Source organism: Manacus candei, unplaced genomic scaffold (assembly GCF_025592945.1).
Source record: "Manacus candei isolate 608988 ecotype Guabito, Panama unplaced genomic scaffold, ASM2559294v1 h1tg000050l, whole genome shotgun sequence".
NCBI classification, from domain to species: Eukaryota; Metazoa; Chordata; class Aves; order Passeriformes; family Pipridae; genus Manacus; species Manacus candei.
In genome coordinates, this window is record NW_026138098.1 from 1,586,326 (window position 1) to 1,604,270 (window position 17,945).

The 17,945-nt window shown below is 39.3% G+C and overlaps 1 protein-coding gene and 1 non-coding gene across 3 annotated transcripts in view; both read right to left on the minus strand.

The window, feature by feature from the left end:
- Positions 1 to 17,945, minus strand: part of EIF3A (eukaryotic translation initiation factor 3 subunit A) — a 36,481-nt gene that overhangs the window by 6,305 nt on the left and 12,231 nt on the right. For both annotated transcript variants that reach the window (XM_051800371.1, XM_051800370.1), the window contains exons 7-18: positions 17,568 to 17,739; positions 16,479 to 16,583; positions 15,596 to 15,694; positions 14,779 to 14,895; positions 13,637 to 13,822; positions 10,641 to 10,988; positions 9,926 to 10,030; positions 8,009 to 8,122; positions 7,636 to 7,758; positions 6,501 to 6,654; positions 5,303 to 5,487; positions 3,531 to 3,619 (exon numbers count right to left, since the gene is read on the minus strand). In XM_051800371.1, coding sequence (XP_051656331.1) covers positions 3,531 to 3,619; positions 5,303 to 5,487; positions 6,501 to 6,654; positions 7,636 to 7,758; positions 8,009 to 8,122; positions 9,926 to 10,030; positions 10,641 to 10,988; positions 13,637 to 13,822; positions 14,779 to 14,895; positions 15,596 to 15,694; positions 16,479 to 16,583; positions 17,568 to 17,739 — 1,797 coding nt within the window. The remainder of the gene's footprint in view (positions 1 to 3,530; positions 3,620 to 5,302; positions 5,488 to 6,500; positions 6,655 to 7,635; positions 7,759 to 8,008; positions 8,123 to 9,925; positions 10,031 to 10,640; positions 10,989 to 13,636; positions 13,823 to 14,778; positions 14,896 to 15,595; positions 15,695 to 16,478; positions 16,584 to 17,567; positions 17,740 to 17,945) is intronic.
- On the minus strand, positions 15,103 to 15,234 carry LOC127477256 (small nucleolar RNA SNORA19). The gene has a single exon (XR_007906905.1). It is a non-coding gene; the product is annotated as a small nucleolar RNA SNORA19 (small nucleolar RNA).

Genomic DNA, 17,945 nt, shown 5'->3' on the forward strand with positions numbered 1-17,945 from the left:
TAGTTTACTGTCTCCAGGATTTTACACATACATTTATCCTTGGTTTTGTCACCAGATCAATTTATTTCTGGAAATTAACCTCCCTCAGCAATAAAAAGGAACAAGGAATAGTACATCACAGAAACGTACTGCTAGGTTTTTCTTGGCAGAAGAGAAGCTGCACTGGAGCTGAACCTCATGGATTTAAAAAAAACAAAATCAAACCCAAAACACAAGGAAAAAACACCCCCATGTTTAGAAATTCACTATGATACTAGAATGTAAACAAAAGAACAGCAATGACTTGCTACAAAACAACAGATGTAGGACTCGAAGAGGTGAGAACAAAGAGGCAACAGTTTGTGACAACTCTGCCTCTCAAGAATTTTGAGCAATAGCAAGCAGTGCATCTCCTAGTTTTGGAAGAATAAGGGGGAATGCAATTACCATTGATCTGTGAGATAAAAGCCAAGCCATGGAAATTGTTAATTTCCATTTAGACTCAAATTGGATAATCTTCTCCTTTGAAAAGTCTTATTATTTTGCCATAAAAGACATACAGAGTTATCAGTTTCATCAAATGAACAAGTATTTAATTCATTCAGGTATTGTTTCAGGGTTTAGGATTTTTAAATCGCTATTGCTACTCTAATTTTTAAACTATTACTCGCAGGTGAAATTATGTCTCTGTTGTTTTTACTGTTTTTTCTCGTTTGACAACTTCAGTGTTCGTTTCAGCTTTTGCCCTTCTTTCCCTCTTATAAATCAAGCCAGTCTCTCTTATATAACCCATTTTTAAATAACCTCTAAAATCCCCACACACAGATCTACAAGAGCTAAAGCATGCAGACAGCTTTACCCAATAAAGCAGAAACCTGCTGGCAAAGTTCACACTACAGTGTCTACCACTGTTACAGGTTTGTAATTTTGTTTTGCTCAGTTCAGGCAAACAGCAAACAGAGGTCAACTCCCCTTTTCTGTGTATTTTTAATTTCTAGGATTTCTTGACTACAAGCACGTGAGTATTTGTTGATCCTCTGGGACTGCAATCTGTGGCACAGTAACTGATGAGCTGTGCCAAGGGTGCCCTGCCCCTTTTAGTGAGTCTGTATCAGTTGCCATTTCATTGTTTCAATGGGTCTACTTCCTGAGGGTATTTTACGGATTTTCTGTCAACTAGAGAAAGAACAAGAGGTACCACCATAAAATGACTTTTTCTACTAAATCAGCTGGCTTTCAGTTTAACTCCTACACAGCACTTCTACGTTAACCTTTCTTCTCCTCTGTATAAAATTTTACTACATCGTTAGTTTTGTTTTCCTCTTTCAGTTTTTATAACTAAGCTACCTTTCCTGCACAGGGGAGGAACAAATACTGGCAGCCTAATCATAACTCTGAATAAAGCTGCTCCCTGTCCAAGAGATAGACAGCCCTTGCTGGACCCTTCTGACTGTAATTTGTTTCTTCTTGCACCTGGTAACACGCCTGGAAAAGACTGAGAACACTGGAACACGCTGATACCTGGAATTCAGCACTCTGGGGGCTGTGCTGTAGTACAGTTGCTTGCTCTGTGACTGTAAGGATGTGTGTGCCAATATGGCACATTCGACCAGGACTGTGCCATTTCCATCACAAATTGCCTGTCACACAAATTTTAGAGCTTTTCTCCTTGCATCAGCATCCATAAGGACTTTTTAAGGAATATATATCCAATAGCTGCACTTACAGCTAGATACATGCTGCAAATTAAATCTGATGCTCTGTCATCTGTGTTACTGCCTTTATCACTTGATCCAGAAATTCATGTTGGCATTACTTTACTCAGCTAGGTTTGCAGTGCTGTCTTTGTATCCAACACATTTTCCCTTTAGGGTTAAAATCCAACTGAAGGCAGACTAGGGACTACTAAGGAGTGCACCTTTCTGCTGCAATTATGACTGAGCATCATCACTTTTACTTTGGTATTTCCTAAATTCAGCAAATAGAAAATAATTGAGAAACATTCCTTTACTTAAAATTATGTAGAGATATGGAGTTTTACTTTTATCAATACATCCTTTCACTATTCCTCAGTATGTTCATTTTGGTAAAAGGAAAGAGGAAAGTTTTACCAAACTTGCTACATAATAATGCAAAATATTCCCAATTTTAACTCCTCGGCAATCACTTGGCTCCCTTTTTACAGAAGTTAAATGAGAAATGACTAAGACAACCTGTATCATTCTATGTGAAAAAAAATTGCATTGAGGCATATAAATAGATGCATTAAACACTTCACAGAATCACAGACTGGTCTGGGTTGGAAAAGACCCTAAAGATCATTTCATTCCAAGCCCTTGCCACAGGCAGGGACACTTTCCACTAAATCAGGTTGCTCAGAGCCCTGTCCAACCTGGCCTTGGACACTTCCAGGGATGGGGCAGCCACAACTTTCACAGTATGTGAGTAGTTAAAGGCTTCACCCAGGAATTTCATCCAATTTTGACATTTTGCAGATGAAGAGAAAGTGAATCCCTACCAGGAATGGCAACACAGCTTTTAAGGAAAGATGGAATGCTATTGTTTATTGAGAGATCATACTTTTCCAACTCATTAAAAAAAATTACTAGAGAGAGTAGGAGTAAATTAATTTGCTTCCACTGGAGTCATAGGACGCACTAATGGATTTAAATTGCTGCACTGGAAATTAGGGTAAGACATTTATAAAAATCTATCTACCTGGATGGCTAATGAAGCCATAAAACATATTGCCAATGAGAACCAGCAGTGTTATCTCCACTAGCAAAGGCTTTTAAGGACAACTAGATGTGCACCACCAGAAAATTTTTAGCTACAGCTCATCCTGATGTGGAGCAGAGAAATGGACATATGTTAAAAATCTTATTTTCTACAACCATATAAACAGTTTTCACTATTAGTGAACATATCCAAAATCCCCAAAATACACAGATGTAAACAAGCAAGGATTTCTTTTTTTTTTATAGTGCGAAGTACCTTCAGAAATTTGCTCTTCTCTGTTCAATACAGTCCTTCAGAACTTTGTTTAATTTATGGCACGTATTTTCTGCCCTGTGACTCACTCTGGGACTTGCACAGGTTAAGATTCCGAATTTTGACTTTACTATTCTTATACATTACTGTCAGTTTTCTAAATGGAAAATCTCAAAGAGTTTCATCATCCAGGAGCCCTGCATTTGCTTGTCATCCTTCCCCATTCTGTATTTATACAACTGACACCAATGTTTGAGTGGGGGAGGAATTTTTACTTTAAAAAGGAAACCAAGTAAGCAAGTTATCACACACAGAAGATGTCTGGTAGCTTCATATATCTCAGCTAAATAAACCAGGAATGTTATCTGAATGCAGCTCCACGATAAAACCTCTCTCTCTTTTCGAGATCCTTATAAAGCAACTTTTTAATACAAGGCAACCTTCAGAGATGTAAAGACAAGAGGTACTACTCAGTTATTGCAATTTTAGCAGTGGCAACACCATGGGAGCCTACATACTTTGAGCCCAACACAACTGGTTCTTAGTAACCCCCTGGTTACCTTTCCACTGGTGCTCGGCGCCATTCGGATTCTGGCTCCCCTCCTCTCCTCCAGGAGCTTTCAGACTCCCTGTCACCCCAACGAGACTCCTGTGTCCAAAGAAATTAGGAACATTCTCTCTGAGTACTTTAAAAATGAAGATTTTCAACATATAATTTACTTTTAGAGCATACAATGTCATTAAAAACTCACTAGTCACGCTGTAGAGAATACTGTACTATCAGGAGACTGAAGAACTAAAGTATGGTCTTAACTGACTGACTTGATTGTTTCTGGTGCAGTTTAACCAATAATGTGGTTCCCTCTGTGCCACATTCCTCACCAGTAGGGTAGGATATTTGCAAATACACTAACAAGTTTATGAACAAGTGTATGAACAATAGCTAGTCAGCCATAGCTACCACCTGGTGACTAAAAGAGAGGTTCTAAAACTTTCACTTTTCCTGGAGCTTCATCATGGTAGGAATGAATTCAAGGAATGATTTGGTTTTGTGCTTTCTAATCTGATCAGGAAATATAACTAAATACACTGAGAGCTCTCTATGACAGGGACCATTTTGTTCCCAGTATGCACAGAACAGGTGAGGTATTAGTGATTCTCACTGGGCAGGGCAATAATTAATCTGTATTCTTTTAAAATGAAGCTAAAATTACTCTCTCCATTGCTGGATAAAGACAAACCACTTAAACTATTTCTAACACAGCTGTTTATTCCTTAATTCCACACAATAAACTAATTAGGTGAACCACCTAAAATACCTGGTTTCACATAGTCACACAGCCTCTTCATAGTTTTCAATCTTTCTTTGGAAAATATTTTTATTGTCAGTATGGGGAAATACACAGGTTACCCAAGATCTTGCAGATCCACTCTCTGTGGTTGTCTCTTTAAATGCTTTTGAAGTGACCCCAACCAACAACAGTGAGCAAGGAATCCCAGAACTGCAAATGGAATTTCTGAAGTGGTACAGATATCTCTCTTGGAACCTGAGCCAGCTTTTCCATACAATCAAGTGCCCATGGCTAGGAGACTTCTTATGTGAAAAATACCCCTAATGATTATTTACTTGACAGACTATCAAAACTAGTTACACAAGCTCTGATAACTTATCTTTGTGGTGTTAATGAAGTATGTATTAAACAAAGAGAAAGGCTATGGTGGATGAAATTTTAAACTAGTTCTCTTGAATGATAAGTTCTGAAAAAGTGGAGTGTAGAAGGCTTATGGTACTTAGTTACATTCTTTTCAATCATTAAACATTCATTTGCAATTAACTTTTGCTTTGTTTCCTGTTGGATTGGGATAACATTTCTCCCAATCCAATTTATATTTGTAAGCAGAAAGTTCCACACACCCCGTTTTATGTTATTGCGTGTTTCTTTTGTTTTAAAATATAAAACTATGAGTTTATGTTTAGTCTGGAATTTTCCTTCAATATCTACTTTAATTTCTGACTTTGTCATGAGTTACTGCACTTGCTTCCAATATAGTTTTCCTCTTGTGTTAAAGACAATGTTATCCAATACTCGTTTTAGCCTTTAATTGTTTAGTTTTTAAACAGCTTGGAGCTCTTAGTAGTTTCTTTATTTTACACTAATACTAAGCTCCAGATTCCAGATCCTGACAGTGAGTGACAATAATTTAACTATTGAACTAGCCACTCACACAACCTAAAAGCCAAAACCCCCGACAATTCTGCAATGCTAACATCATCCTCCAAATAATCTAGAGGAGCAGCCAGAAAGAAAACAAACCTGCAGGTATTACCCACCTTCCTTGAAAATGGGTCATCCAAGCCTCTCCTTTCCTCTTCCCGACGACGCTCCCTTTCCTCGATCTCCATTTCCCTCTGACGTTTTTTCTTCTCCAGCTCCTCCAGCTTCTTGACCCTCTCCTGGTATTCCCGCTGCTCCTGCTCGCGCTTCTCGCGCTCGATGCGCTCCTTCTCCTCGCGCTCTGCCCAGGGGGAAACACAGCTAAAGCTCACCAAGACAAACTCCAGTGCTGTGCTGTACCCACAGAACAGTCACAACATACACTTTGACTCCTCATAAAAGAACAAATCCAAGCATTTCACGTGATGAGTTTAACAAACCATAGAACCTGTTCTCTGAAAGTATCTTAACTCCAAAGCAATAGGAAAAGGAGCCCTGATACATCCATTAATGAGACACCTTGAACAGCTAGCAAGGAAGAAAAAGTTCCAGTACCCTTATGTTAATTCCATGTAGAGACCACAAATGTGCCAGTTACAACAGAAGTAATTATACAACCATGGTGGAGGATCCCTTCCTTAGGTAAGACCAAACAAAAAAACCAGCTACCAGTGTCAAATTTGATACTCATGACTGCTTTGGTTTTCGTTTGTTTTTTAAATACCACATGATTATGATCTTTGACACATGAAATCTTAATCCTCCAAGTGACGAATAGGACAGAAATTCACCTTACAGGATGCCAATCATGTCTTCTCTTCTAAAGCCCTGAAATGGGCTATCAGACAAAGCATTTCACAAAGAAAGGTGTGCAAGTTGCTTACAGCTCTGGAGTTCTTGATATGACACCAACATTCCCTTTCTTTTCTCCTTAAGATGTGCACAGAGAAGTGGCCAGAGCTCAAACTAAAGGCTAAAATCAAAGACTCAATTTTTCACTAGCCTCCCCTACTTTATCACCTCCTTTATTCATGGCTGGGAGAAGGGCAGGGCAGGAAGCATTGATATGCTTTCATTTTCCCTCCCTGCTACCAGACTTTACCTTCACCTCTGTGCTGCACAGGTAAGCGTTCAGGAGGTGAGGTAACATGTAAAGGCACAGTATCTAACAGCAATGAACAGTCTGCTCCACTGACTGGAAGCTGAAAAGATTTCCTCCAAACTGTGACACAGGGACACCAGACACTAGCTGTGTTACACAGATGGAATGGGTCGAGGGTGCAAAGGATAAAATAATAATGTTCCCAGTCACACCTTTAAGCAGCTGCTCTTCTCGTAACCTTTGCTCCTCCTCCTCCTTCTCTCTGTAGTAAGTGATCCGTCTCTCCTCTTTGCGCTGTTTCTTGCGCTCCTCCAGGCGATTCCGCCTCTCTTCTGCCAACCGCTCCTGGAACTGCTTGAGCTTATCCTGAAACACCAACACCACACCTGAGAACACCACACCTGCCTTGTCTAAGAAAGCAACAGGACAGCAGCTGGAGAGCTAAATAAAGCTACAGAGAAACACAAACCAGCTGCAACATTTTAACGCTGCTCCACTGAAAAACAACTACCTGTTTGCCATTTCAACCTCTTCTGCAATTCATTTTAAGAGAATATACTCCAACTTAGAAGACAATCAAATCATCATACACAATTTTAGTCCTTTATCTGCTTTTTCTGAACAGGAATTGCCTAAATAATATTCTACCTGTATCTAAAATATTTTACTTAGTATCATATGCAGTTACTACTTTATTTTAACAAAATACCTTTTCCATTTCTTTGTGATAAAGCCAGTTCTTACAGCAACACAGTCAAATATTCAAAGCTATAAACAGTCTCAGAAAATGTGAAATTTTAAAATGTAGAGCAAGAAACAGAGGAACAGCTCTTTCCCTGACCTTGTGATCTCATTAGTTTTTAAATTTTGCAATCACAAAATAAACATCGCTTGAACAAAAAAAAATACTTGAACTGTCAAAATAATTTCCAGATTCAAACACACAAATTAAAAACCATAGAGAAGAATTTCCACCTGTTTCTCAGCTTCAGTGTTATTGTCACTACTATGCCATCAGCACAGTAAGTCCAAGTACTTGTGCAGATACAGCTGGCTGTCTTTATGTCACTAATGATCAGTTACAAATAGCTGTATTGAAACGAATGATTTACCTTTTTTCCCATATAAGCTATTTCAGAAATTGTCAAAAACTGTAAATGATAATGTCTAGGAATGGGTGCACAGAATTTCCTTTTTTTAAATAGTCAAAGCAGAAAATAAACAATTCCACAGTTCTGAGCCATTTTAGATACTAATTTGTTTCTAGTTTCATGAAGAATCACTTGGTCACAGTGTTAGTTCCTCACTTTAGGGGAATACTTTGTTACAGTGCCATGTCTAATGTACCTCATAAACTGTTCTTCGGGATGCTTTGAGCCTGGCTTCAAATAAATCTCTATCCTCCAACATCCTGGAGAGTCTGCTCTTGTGCTCAAGGGCTTTCTCACGCTCCAACTGCAGGGTGGTGATCTAAAAATAGAAAATACAGAAAGTATAACTTTACCGTGCATTTGGATTCAATCTACCTCAGCCACTAGAAAGAGAAATTATCTTTTCCTCTTTCAGAGCCAAGACAGAAGATATTACTGTCCCAGCACAATCCGGTCGTGAAGCCAACACTTCATTCTTTCTTCTCTTGGAATGAGCTGGGGGAAAAAAAGACAGTGCAAAACCCACTATTTTTCATTCATTGCTAAAAATCTGAACAAAAAATTCTTACCCTTTCTTCTTCCTGTTGCTCCCACAGCTCCATATCATGCACTCTTTGTTCCTCATATGCAGTCTTTATCAAAGGAATTTCTTCTAGGCGCTTCGCTCTTTCAAAATAGTCAATCTAAATAAAGATAACACACCTTTAGCATGTCATAATACAAAGCCCAAATCTGGAAGACTCCATCTTCAGCATCCCTCGAAGAAAACCCTACTATCTGGAGGCTTTTCCAATATATCTGATATATTATGGCTACATAACAACCACGCTGGACCACATCAAAGGCCCACTTAACTGAAAAACTGCCTCTAGCACCAGCAACTAAGTGCTCCCCTAGGCAAGGATGCAGGAATAGAGACAGGCACATTTACAATACTCTCTCAGCATCAGCTCCCAGCATTTCCTGTGTTGGAAGCTTTTTTATATTTTAAGCATCAGTGGATTTCTCCTCCTGTCCCTCTGAACTCAAAGAAGCTTTTCATATACAACAATGTCCTTTGGAAAGGACTCCTGTGTGTCTGTGGCTCACAGCATGAAGACTCACCCTCTACTACAAACAGCTCTGAACATGACTCCTGCTGCTTCCTTTGATGCTTCCTACTCCACTACACCTTGTAGTCAGTGCAAGAACAACTGCTTCCAACATCAGCTCTTACAGCAGGGACACTCTTACAGACTGACACCACATCCTCTCCTGAGAAATGTTTCAGACAGAGGGGTACCCTTTTACATGGACACTTCTCACACAGAAGCCAATCCACACCATGGTTAATTCTTGTTGGCCTCCTGTCTAATTTCCAGTTGAACTGCATCCTTTTAGAGACAGAGAGCAGAGCTGCAGACAGTGCTCCAAATGCAGAAGAACCAAGTCCTTACTGCTGGCTGAGAATGTTAAGTTTGGAGCCCACCATCTAACATTCCAAGCTAATGACTGGGGGATTTTTTTTTCCTCCTTTCCCTACATAAAGTTTTATATCTATCGAACCAGAACATCTTCAAGGGCATTTCCTTTTGTACCACAGCTGATAAATGTTTTTTTGGTGAAGAACTCTGCAAAAAGCTTTTTTGGAAATTTTTGGAATTTTGGAAATCCAACTTAGTTACACCCATCAGATCACCCTAACTCATGTTTGTTTTGACAGCTTCAGAGAACTCCAAGAGGAAGTCCTGGCTTACAGTTCTTTTACAGAAGCTGTGTGCTTTTCCAGGTAGAGAAAGATCATATTTACACAGGTGACCACTAACTGTACTGTTTCATGTATTTTCTGCTGTTTTGCCCAGAATGAGCAACAGGTTTACAGGCCTGCAGTGTAAAAGATCCTCACTGGAACCCTTCTAACTAACCTGCCACTTTTTGCTATCGAGTCAGTTTTAAGTGGCCCAAGGCACCAAATGTATCATATAACCCCTGTTTCCTTCTTGAATACAGCAGGAAGTCCTGGGTGAGTCTCACCTTGCCCAGGTCACGTGTTTCTATTTCCTATGACACATTTCTCACACCTTTATAGCCATCCACATTTCAGACAGATGCTTTTCTGCCATCTAGAAGGGCTCTAGCAGTGGAATTTCTTCTGTTTCAGTGAGGACTAACACAGTTAATTAATTTAGTTTCTCCACAATGACCTCTCCTCCTCCGAACATTTAATCTTCCCTGAACATTTTCCAATTGCAAGTCTTCCCACCTAAGACTTGGTTCACATACAGCTTAAGGGTCCTGTTTCAAATCAACTCCATTAATTAGAACAGACTTTTGCACTGAAACTGGAAGCTCAGATGGTTTATAATAATTTATCCTTTTTTAGTTTCAAACAATAATATTTCCAACATCAGTATTTTATATATATATGCACATATGTATATCAACACAGGAGTTCACATTCACTAAATTGTGAATGGACATGGGTTTGTACCCTTCCTACTTTGTACCTTTTTCTCCTGATTCTTCAGACGTTCCTGAAGTTCCTTCTTTTCTTTTTCTAGCTGTTCAACTTGTTTAGCCATAATGAAGTCAGGATCCAATTCTTCAAGATCCTACAATCAAGTAAAGTTATCAATACAAAATAAAGCAAACATTTTTTCTGTTGCAAACATGATTTGTTTGTTTACTTATTTACTTAAGCTTCTCTGCAGTTTTCCCCTTTAACTTTTAAAATAATTTGCTTCAGGAACATTCTGTTTCTTTTCTTCTCTTCTGGGCAACTTGTATTTTATTTTTAAGAAGCTCTATAAAGCATTTAATGTTGATTTTTAATTGAGACACAGTCCAGATACTACAGAATTGGATGTGGAGGTCTATTTTGTATTTCAGATACCATTTAAGCAACAGGAGAGAGGGAAACAAAACAAAACACCCAAAATGAACCTCCCCCAAACAAACAAATAAAAAGGGACAACAAAAACCAAACCAACCAACCAACCAACCAACGAACCAAACAAGCTGGATTTTATTCCCACAGGTAAAAAAAGATCCCACCTAAACCCAGAATTCAGGTTTACTTACACTGTCTCACTTTCAAGAGAGGCTGTTTTTAAGACCAGTTACAGTATAAACCCAGAAAACCCCATGAAATTCAGGCAGCCCAGCAATGTAGCACCGAAAGGGTAAGAAAATAACTCAACAGTGCACCAACAAGTCACTTACCTCAATATCAATATCTTTAAAGGCTTTGGCTCCCAGTTCAGTTTTCTTGATCTGCTCCAGGCGCTCCCGAACAGTCTTCTTTTTGATCTGCTCATGCTCCTGCAGGATCCGCTCCTTCTCCCTCTCCTTGGCCTCCTGGCGCAGCCTCTCCTCTTCAGCTTTGCGGACTTTCTGCAGCTCTGCCTCCCGCTGTTCCAGCTCTTCCTTCTCCCGCTGGATGTTCAGACTCTCCAGGCGCTCTTTTCTCTCCTCTATGGTCTGACGCCGCGCCAGAATGCGCTGATGCTCCTTCCTCGAGTTTTTCAAGAAGGCGGTGACTGCCAGCTGATGTTGTTCTTCCTTCTCTTGCTGAATTTAAATTAAAAAGAAGACAATGATGTATGCTGCACCTCTTTAAAAAGGCACAAAAGATAGCAAACGCTTCTCAAAGAAAACTCAAAGTTCATTGTATTCTCCAAACGGAAATACAAGTGTGATGGCAAATCTAATCCCTCGTCCAAGTGGCATCCAAAGTAGTATCAACTGACTGGAACCCTGTTGTCTGTAAAAGACAATATTCTGCAACATGGCTTAGGTGTAATGGTTTACATTTTTCCACCCAAAAATATTGCACACCCAGATGTTACTGATAGTGAAATTCCTAACTGGAAGGGGCATGGGGGGTCAATCCTGATTGACTCTGCATGTGTCTGCAAGCATACCACCACATGGACTGTATTTCACCAAAGCTCCTTTGTTTTTAGAGTTTTGTTATTTTCCAGACACACTAATATAAGAGGAAAATATCCTAATTGACACGAAGCACTGTCTGTGAGATGATAAAAAAATGAGTCACCAATTTAGGTATAAACATTGTATATAAACCCATTGTAATGACCTTATAAAAAGCACTAGGCTTCTAGATATTAGCATGTAGACTATTCTTTCAGCAGCCTTCTCCAGAGTACCCACACAGTTCTTTGTGGAGATTCATGCTGTACACATGAGGAGGTGTAATTGTGCCAGCTCCATCAAGCAGCAAAACACTGCAGCCCAATCAGCTCTCTACACTCCCCCAGTCATGCTGATCATGAAATGCAGTCGTGAAACGTGAGCCCCTTCAGAGGTATTTTTAGTAATCTGTCACTTCTAGGGCATTCAACAAAAACACTCAAACATCCATGCTTTGTGGCAGATCTGCAAACATTCAAAGATAAAGGGAGGTGCCAGAAACGGGAAAGTGAAAATTAATTTAACGATTTTGCGAACTATAACAAATGTGGCAAATTAAAAGTTCTTAAGCACTTGAAAAGACTGAAAAGTTTTGATCTGAATGATGAAGGAAAAAAGGATATCAACTTGTTCTGTAGCTTCTCTAACCGAACAGATTGATATTAAACTTGATACTGTTCTCCAGTTTTACAGGCACAATGACCAGCACTTATGTCATTTATGTTATTCAGCTTCCTGTACCAACATATCAAGTGTGAGATTGTCATTTCTACCCATGAATGTACAGATAAAAGCATGTTTTTTTCTTTCAAAATCACCATCTCACTAATACCAATCACTAGTTAAATCTTTTTAGGAGAAAACCTACATGGAAGTATTTTTTATCTTAAACACTATAAAACAGGTAATGCATGTTCAAACTAACACAAGTAAGTCAGCATTAGGTGTCATGATACAGTTCTACTTTGTGTGTTTATATTTGAAGAAGATCACTAAGTATTTCAACCTGTATAAAGAATCTAACATGGACATCTTGCAATCAGCCTTTTTTTCCCATACGGAAAAAAAATTTGATATGTTTGCTACGAAATCTTTCATAAACACAAAGCAAAAGAAAAAATTACCACTGCTCTTGTAAGAGAAGTGAAGGTTTAACTTGCCACGACCAAAGCATGCTGGAAATCTGAGGCTGATTTACACCTTGCTGCTACAGGGCTCTGGAGAACCTGAAATGTGAGTCCAACCTTGAAGCCAAGAGCCCCAGGGAGGAGAACAGGGAGTGACAAGGACAGGGCAGTTCTTGTGCTGGGGGATCTTTTGTTCATGTTTTTAGACTCCACTCTTAAAGTTACATTCCAGGTTCTTCAAAACAGCAGTTTCTCCAGGAGGAATAAAGGAAGCAGGCTCTTGGATTTTCAAATATGCATGTAAAATTTTAAACAAATCCTAGCTCTGTAGGCTCACCTGTGGGAAAGTTATTATTTGGTATATCCTAAGCCTGATACATGCAAGACTGGCAACTCATGATTTTAATTATAACCAAACACTAACTAGATGAGTTTTTTTAAGAATGACTTTGTTACGAGCACAAATAACTGATTACCACTAGGCTGAAAAAAATGAAAGTAAAATGAACATCTAATCTGAGAAAACACATTCATTAAAATATAAGCTTTAAGTGTTATTAGCTTATGTTTCTACTTAATCCACAAACAGGCAAATGCAGCCCATCATTACTGTCAAATTAGATCAGAGATCATTACCAAAATGCTCTGAAAAACAGAGCAGTACACTTCTGAAAATAAAACAAATGTACAAGAGCACCTCCTCAAATCCTCGCAGTGTCACGTTAAATTAATCGTTTAGAGAGCTCACTGCCATTCCTGTGCCAAGGAAAGATAAACCAAGGAACTCCTTCAAGTATGATCTCACAACTTCAAGACAAGCTTGCCTTGCTAAACCAGAAAAGCTGTTAGAGCTCTGTTAGAACAGGTGAGCATGTAGCAGATGCAGAAGGACACTTTATCACTAATAAATTCATGAATGTGACCATACATGTGTATGTATGAACACCTCAAGGATCAACTGTTTGTTCTGAAGGGATGGGACAGCAGAACAACACTCTTTACCACTGCACTGAGAACAGATTACAGGAAGGAACAGTTAATCAGACAAGCAAAAATTTAAAAAAAGGCTGGATAAAGGCAGCAGATGAACATCACACAGTGCACACAGGGAAAATGCCAGATTTTGTCAACATTCTCATAACACTTTAAACAACTTACCATTAGGTGAGGAGGCTTAATGACTGCAAGAGCCTTAGCCAGAGCTGAGGACATAGCAGTCAACTGGTTTCTAATCTGCTCAGAAGGCATGCTTTGGAGCTGAGGGCCTAGTGGGGCATCTTCTCTAGTACAGTAATTCAAATCTGAACCAAAACTCAGTGTCCGGGTGGTGTGATCAAGGCGAACCTTCACAAAAAAAAAAGGGAAGGAAATGATTGTATTAATTATTGAACAATTTCTCTGTTGCTCTGTCTATGACCAATACGAGTCAACAGAAGCTATAAGCAGAAATTACTCTAAAAAAAAATTAGCTACACCATTCTATGAGAAATGCCAAATTAGTAGGAGAAATATAGCACTGTGAATAAAAGTTTGTTTTATTTCTATGGTTTATACAGGAAAAAACCCCAACCAACCAATCAAAAAAAAAAAAAATCCTTCTTCCTGGAAGAGGCTGAAATTCCAATGATTCCATGAAATGAGCACTTCAAGCAAACCACTCTTGCCTCTTCCTCCACATCAGCAATACACAAAACAAGAACCCTAACTTTAGTGCAGGGAACTGCAACACATCTGAAATATAAATTCAGGTTCTGTGTTAACCTAAGTGAATTAACTCAGCCTCATCTAAAAACCTAAATGGATAATTACTAAGCAACCTCAACTAAAAACTACCTGCACCTCATTGTTGTTCTCTCAACACAGACACTTTACCAGTGCACACCTCAGACACTGGTGCTTCACTTCAGTCCCTTGGTGAGACACAAACCAACGTCAGCAACTGCTGGCTTTTCAGTCTTGCACAACTAATGCAGCACAGGCAGCAATTCACATCCCTGTTCGTTAAACTTGCTTCAGGATATGGTGGACTAAATGACTGGGGTTAACAGGGCAAATTTCCACAAATTTTATTTTCAACTTCTAGTTCTACTGGACTTACATTAATGGCTGTTGACCTAAATCAAAAATACACATGAGAATGCAAATAATCTTCAGTTCTTAATATAGTGTCACTCTAGCTTATCTCCATCTATCAGAATCAATTCTTTTCCTTGGGTTACACGTCAGCCAGCTCATTTGCATCCCATGTAATTCATGTGAGCCCATTCACAACTTCTCATGAGTCTTTTGACAGCACCTACTTGTAAGTCACAGTGCCTGGCAGCATCCACGATACAACGCTCCAGCGTGAAAGCATCCACGAAAGGAACCAGGGTACACAGGCGAGCAAACTCAATGCTCTGATAAATCTGGGCCACCTGAGTGGGAACAGAACCATCAGGCATTTTTTCTCAATAAAAAGAAATCAGAAACATAAGTTGTTGTACAGGCCTTAGAGTTAATTTACCAAACTGTCAACAAATGAATGTATACATAATAATACAATAGCAAATGCTCTTTCAGGATTTTATTTCTGTACTGTATTCAAACTTAACCTAAGATTACATGCCATTCCTGCATGGCTGCTTTGTATGAAGGAGACTGGCAGCAGTAACTACACACAGCTATGCTGCTAATTAGCCTTCAACTGTTTCTTTAGCACACCAGAAATAACACTGCTCTCACTTGTAACGAAAGCAGGTCAATGAAATGTGCATCCTATAAAACACTTAGATACAAAAAAAATCAAAATAAACCAAAAACCAAAGCAAAATACCCCCCCCCAGACCTTACTCCAAAGCGAAGTTTTAAGAAGTTTGGTAAGTAATGAAGAAAAAACAGGCAAGGGATTACATCACTGTACCCCACTATCAAGTACAGCTACTATGGCTGTACCTAAACAATGTACAATCTGAAAATACAGGTTATACACTGGGGAAAAGAAAATCTCAAAATCATAATGGTCTTCTACTTGATGGGAAAAAAATTACTTCAGCATGAAAGTTTCCAACTTCCTCTCCTTCCAAAGCATTTACTAACTTATGTATACTTGGGAATCTACCTTTTCTTTACTCGTACCTGCTGCAGAAGGCGAAGAATGGTATTGTTTTGCAGGTGAGGAACATAGAGCTGCAGTTCAGGTTCCTTTTCAGCTTGGTCTTTCACCCAGTTGAGAACCTACCAAAAGTCTGAAAAGTTACTCCATCTGCATCGACCCGTACAAACTTCACCATTAAAGTACAAAGCATGGCTCATAAATATTTCTGGTTTACACCCTATGAAACAACAGCACTTCTGCCCAGGGAGTGCAGGGTTTTACTGAAGTGCATCTGACAGAACACTCATTTATAATGGATAGCAAACAGGTTTTGTATGAAGGCGACTGACAGTACTGGCAACGTTTACCACACTGCTAATTTACCTTCAAGTTCTTTTTAGCACCTCAATTATCTTTGTTCCCACTATTGAAGAAAAAGAACATGATGTGCTTCATCAATTGCAAAATTTGCACTAACCTAATCAACAGCTCTCACATTATTCTACCTCCTAAACCTCTGTATTTTAACAGTGAAAAGTCACTGGTATATCTTTCCACTTTGCACACAACCCACTCACCTGCACGTGCGTGCACACAGCTTTCTCACTTTCCATATTTAAACAGAATTAACTGACTATCACCTCCACCAAAAAAACCTTCTGATACATTCCCAAAACTCTGCATCTTTATGGGACCCTCTGAAGAGCACCCTAGAGACCTGAGTGAATTTTTATTCTGTTTCAATAACGTGGTGCAACTCGTATATCAGATGTCACCAGCACGTCACAACGGAACCCAACCAAATCAAGCCTACTTTTGAAAAATCTGGCAATAGAAGATGCCAGCTGATATTTACCACAAATCAATATTCAAATAACAGACTATTAGTCAAGACCAGTTACCACACAGAGCTGCCAAACCTACCTTGCTGACACGGGCGCTTAACTTGAGCGGGTGAAAGTCTACTTCAAGCCAGTTGTAAAGTTCTTTCACTTCTGGGACAACATATTGCACTACGTTGAACCTGACCTACAGTCAGCAAAAAAAATCCAAAGATCTCAAAATAAATGCAATATTAGCCAACAGTTATGCTTTAAGACTTTCATATTCAAGAAGTTAAACAGGCACCACATGTACATTTCAATACAGATTACTTCTCATTGCAACATTCTGAACTGCAGTGACAGTAACTCTACATTACATCACTTAAATGTATTTAAAAATGGAAAAGGAGACATAAAACATATAAACAAGGTAAACAAACTAGAGCACCATCCTCAGCTTAGCCATTTCCAAAACATAAGGCCTAATACACTTGTAGGCCTACAATCTAAAATCCTAGCCCAAACTAAAATCACACACCTCTATTCATGATTAAATTTCTGAAGCCTTAAGTTGTGGTTTCGAGGCAAACTGGAGAGGTACTGAAGAAGAATTAACTTACACTGCAAAATGAGCTTTGAATGTATGTTTTAGACATGCATGTGAAGGACTGCAAAAAATTCAACCACTCTCTGAAAATACCTATGATGATGTCTGATTTGTTTATGAGTATCTGGGGGGTCTGAGGATAGATCAATCCAGCCTCCCTTCAAATTAAACACAAGGAAGTTTTCATAATCACTTAGATTTGCATGGTCTGCCACTTGATATATGACCTGTGCTTATCCAAAATACATTTAAAAAAGAAACATTTGGTTCAGTTAATTACACACCTTAGAGAAGGGAAAAAAAACCCCAAAGTTCTAGTTCATAACTCATTTCAGACCCCTCAGAATTTCAAAACGACATTTGTTGCTTGGGTGACATAAAGGGTAATCTGGAATCTGACTCTTTAGTGCACCCAAGAATTCACTGTCACTGCCATTTCCAAACAGTCCCTGTGAATCTGCAGGTTTAACGCCGCACCGTAAGTCACACACGAACCACACTGCTGTCCCCCAACCAGGCACAGTGCTCCAGAAGGAAAACAGGACACAGTGTTATAAAGCTGCTCCCCTGGCCACCACCTACCATATCATTGATGAGACTGGCACGGGTGGGTGGGGCCTGCAGCCCCAGCAGGGTTGCCAAGCGCCGCTGTTTCTCCACGATGATGCCATCCATGTCCAGGAGGCGAGCGATATCCGTCCTCTCAGGAGTTATAGGGATTGACAGAGTGGCCAAAAGGACTCGAGTAGACATCCTGTTGACAAAGTAGAAGCACAAGAGATGAACTGCAAGTGAACACTTAATAATTCCTGTTCATGTACGTGCCAATTCAAGAGAGGAACGAGTAGCATTTATAATGCAAAACTGTGTAAAAATACCAGCAATAACCAGGATGCCACCTGCACCATGAGAGGACAGAATGCAGTGTTCCTCAGGAACAAGAGGAAAGAGTTTTGTAAC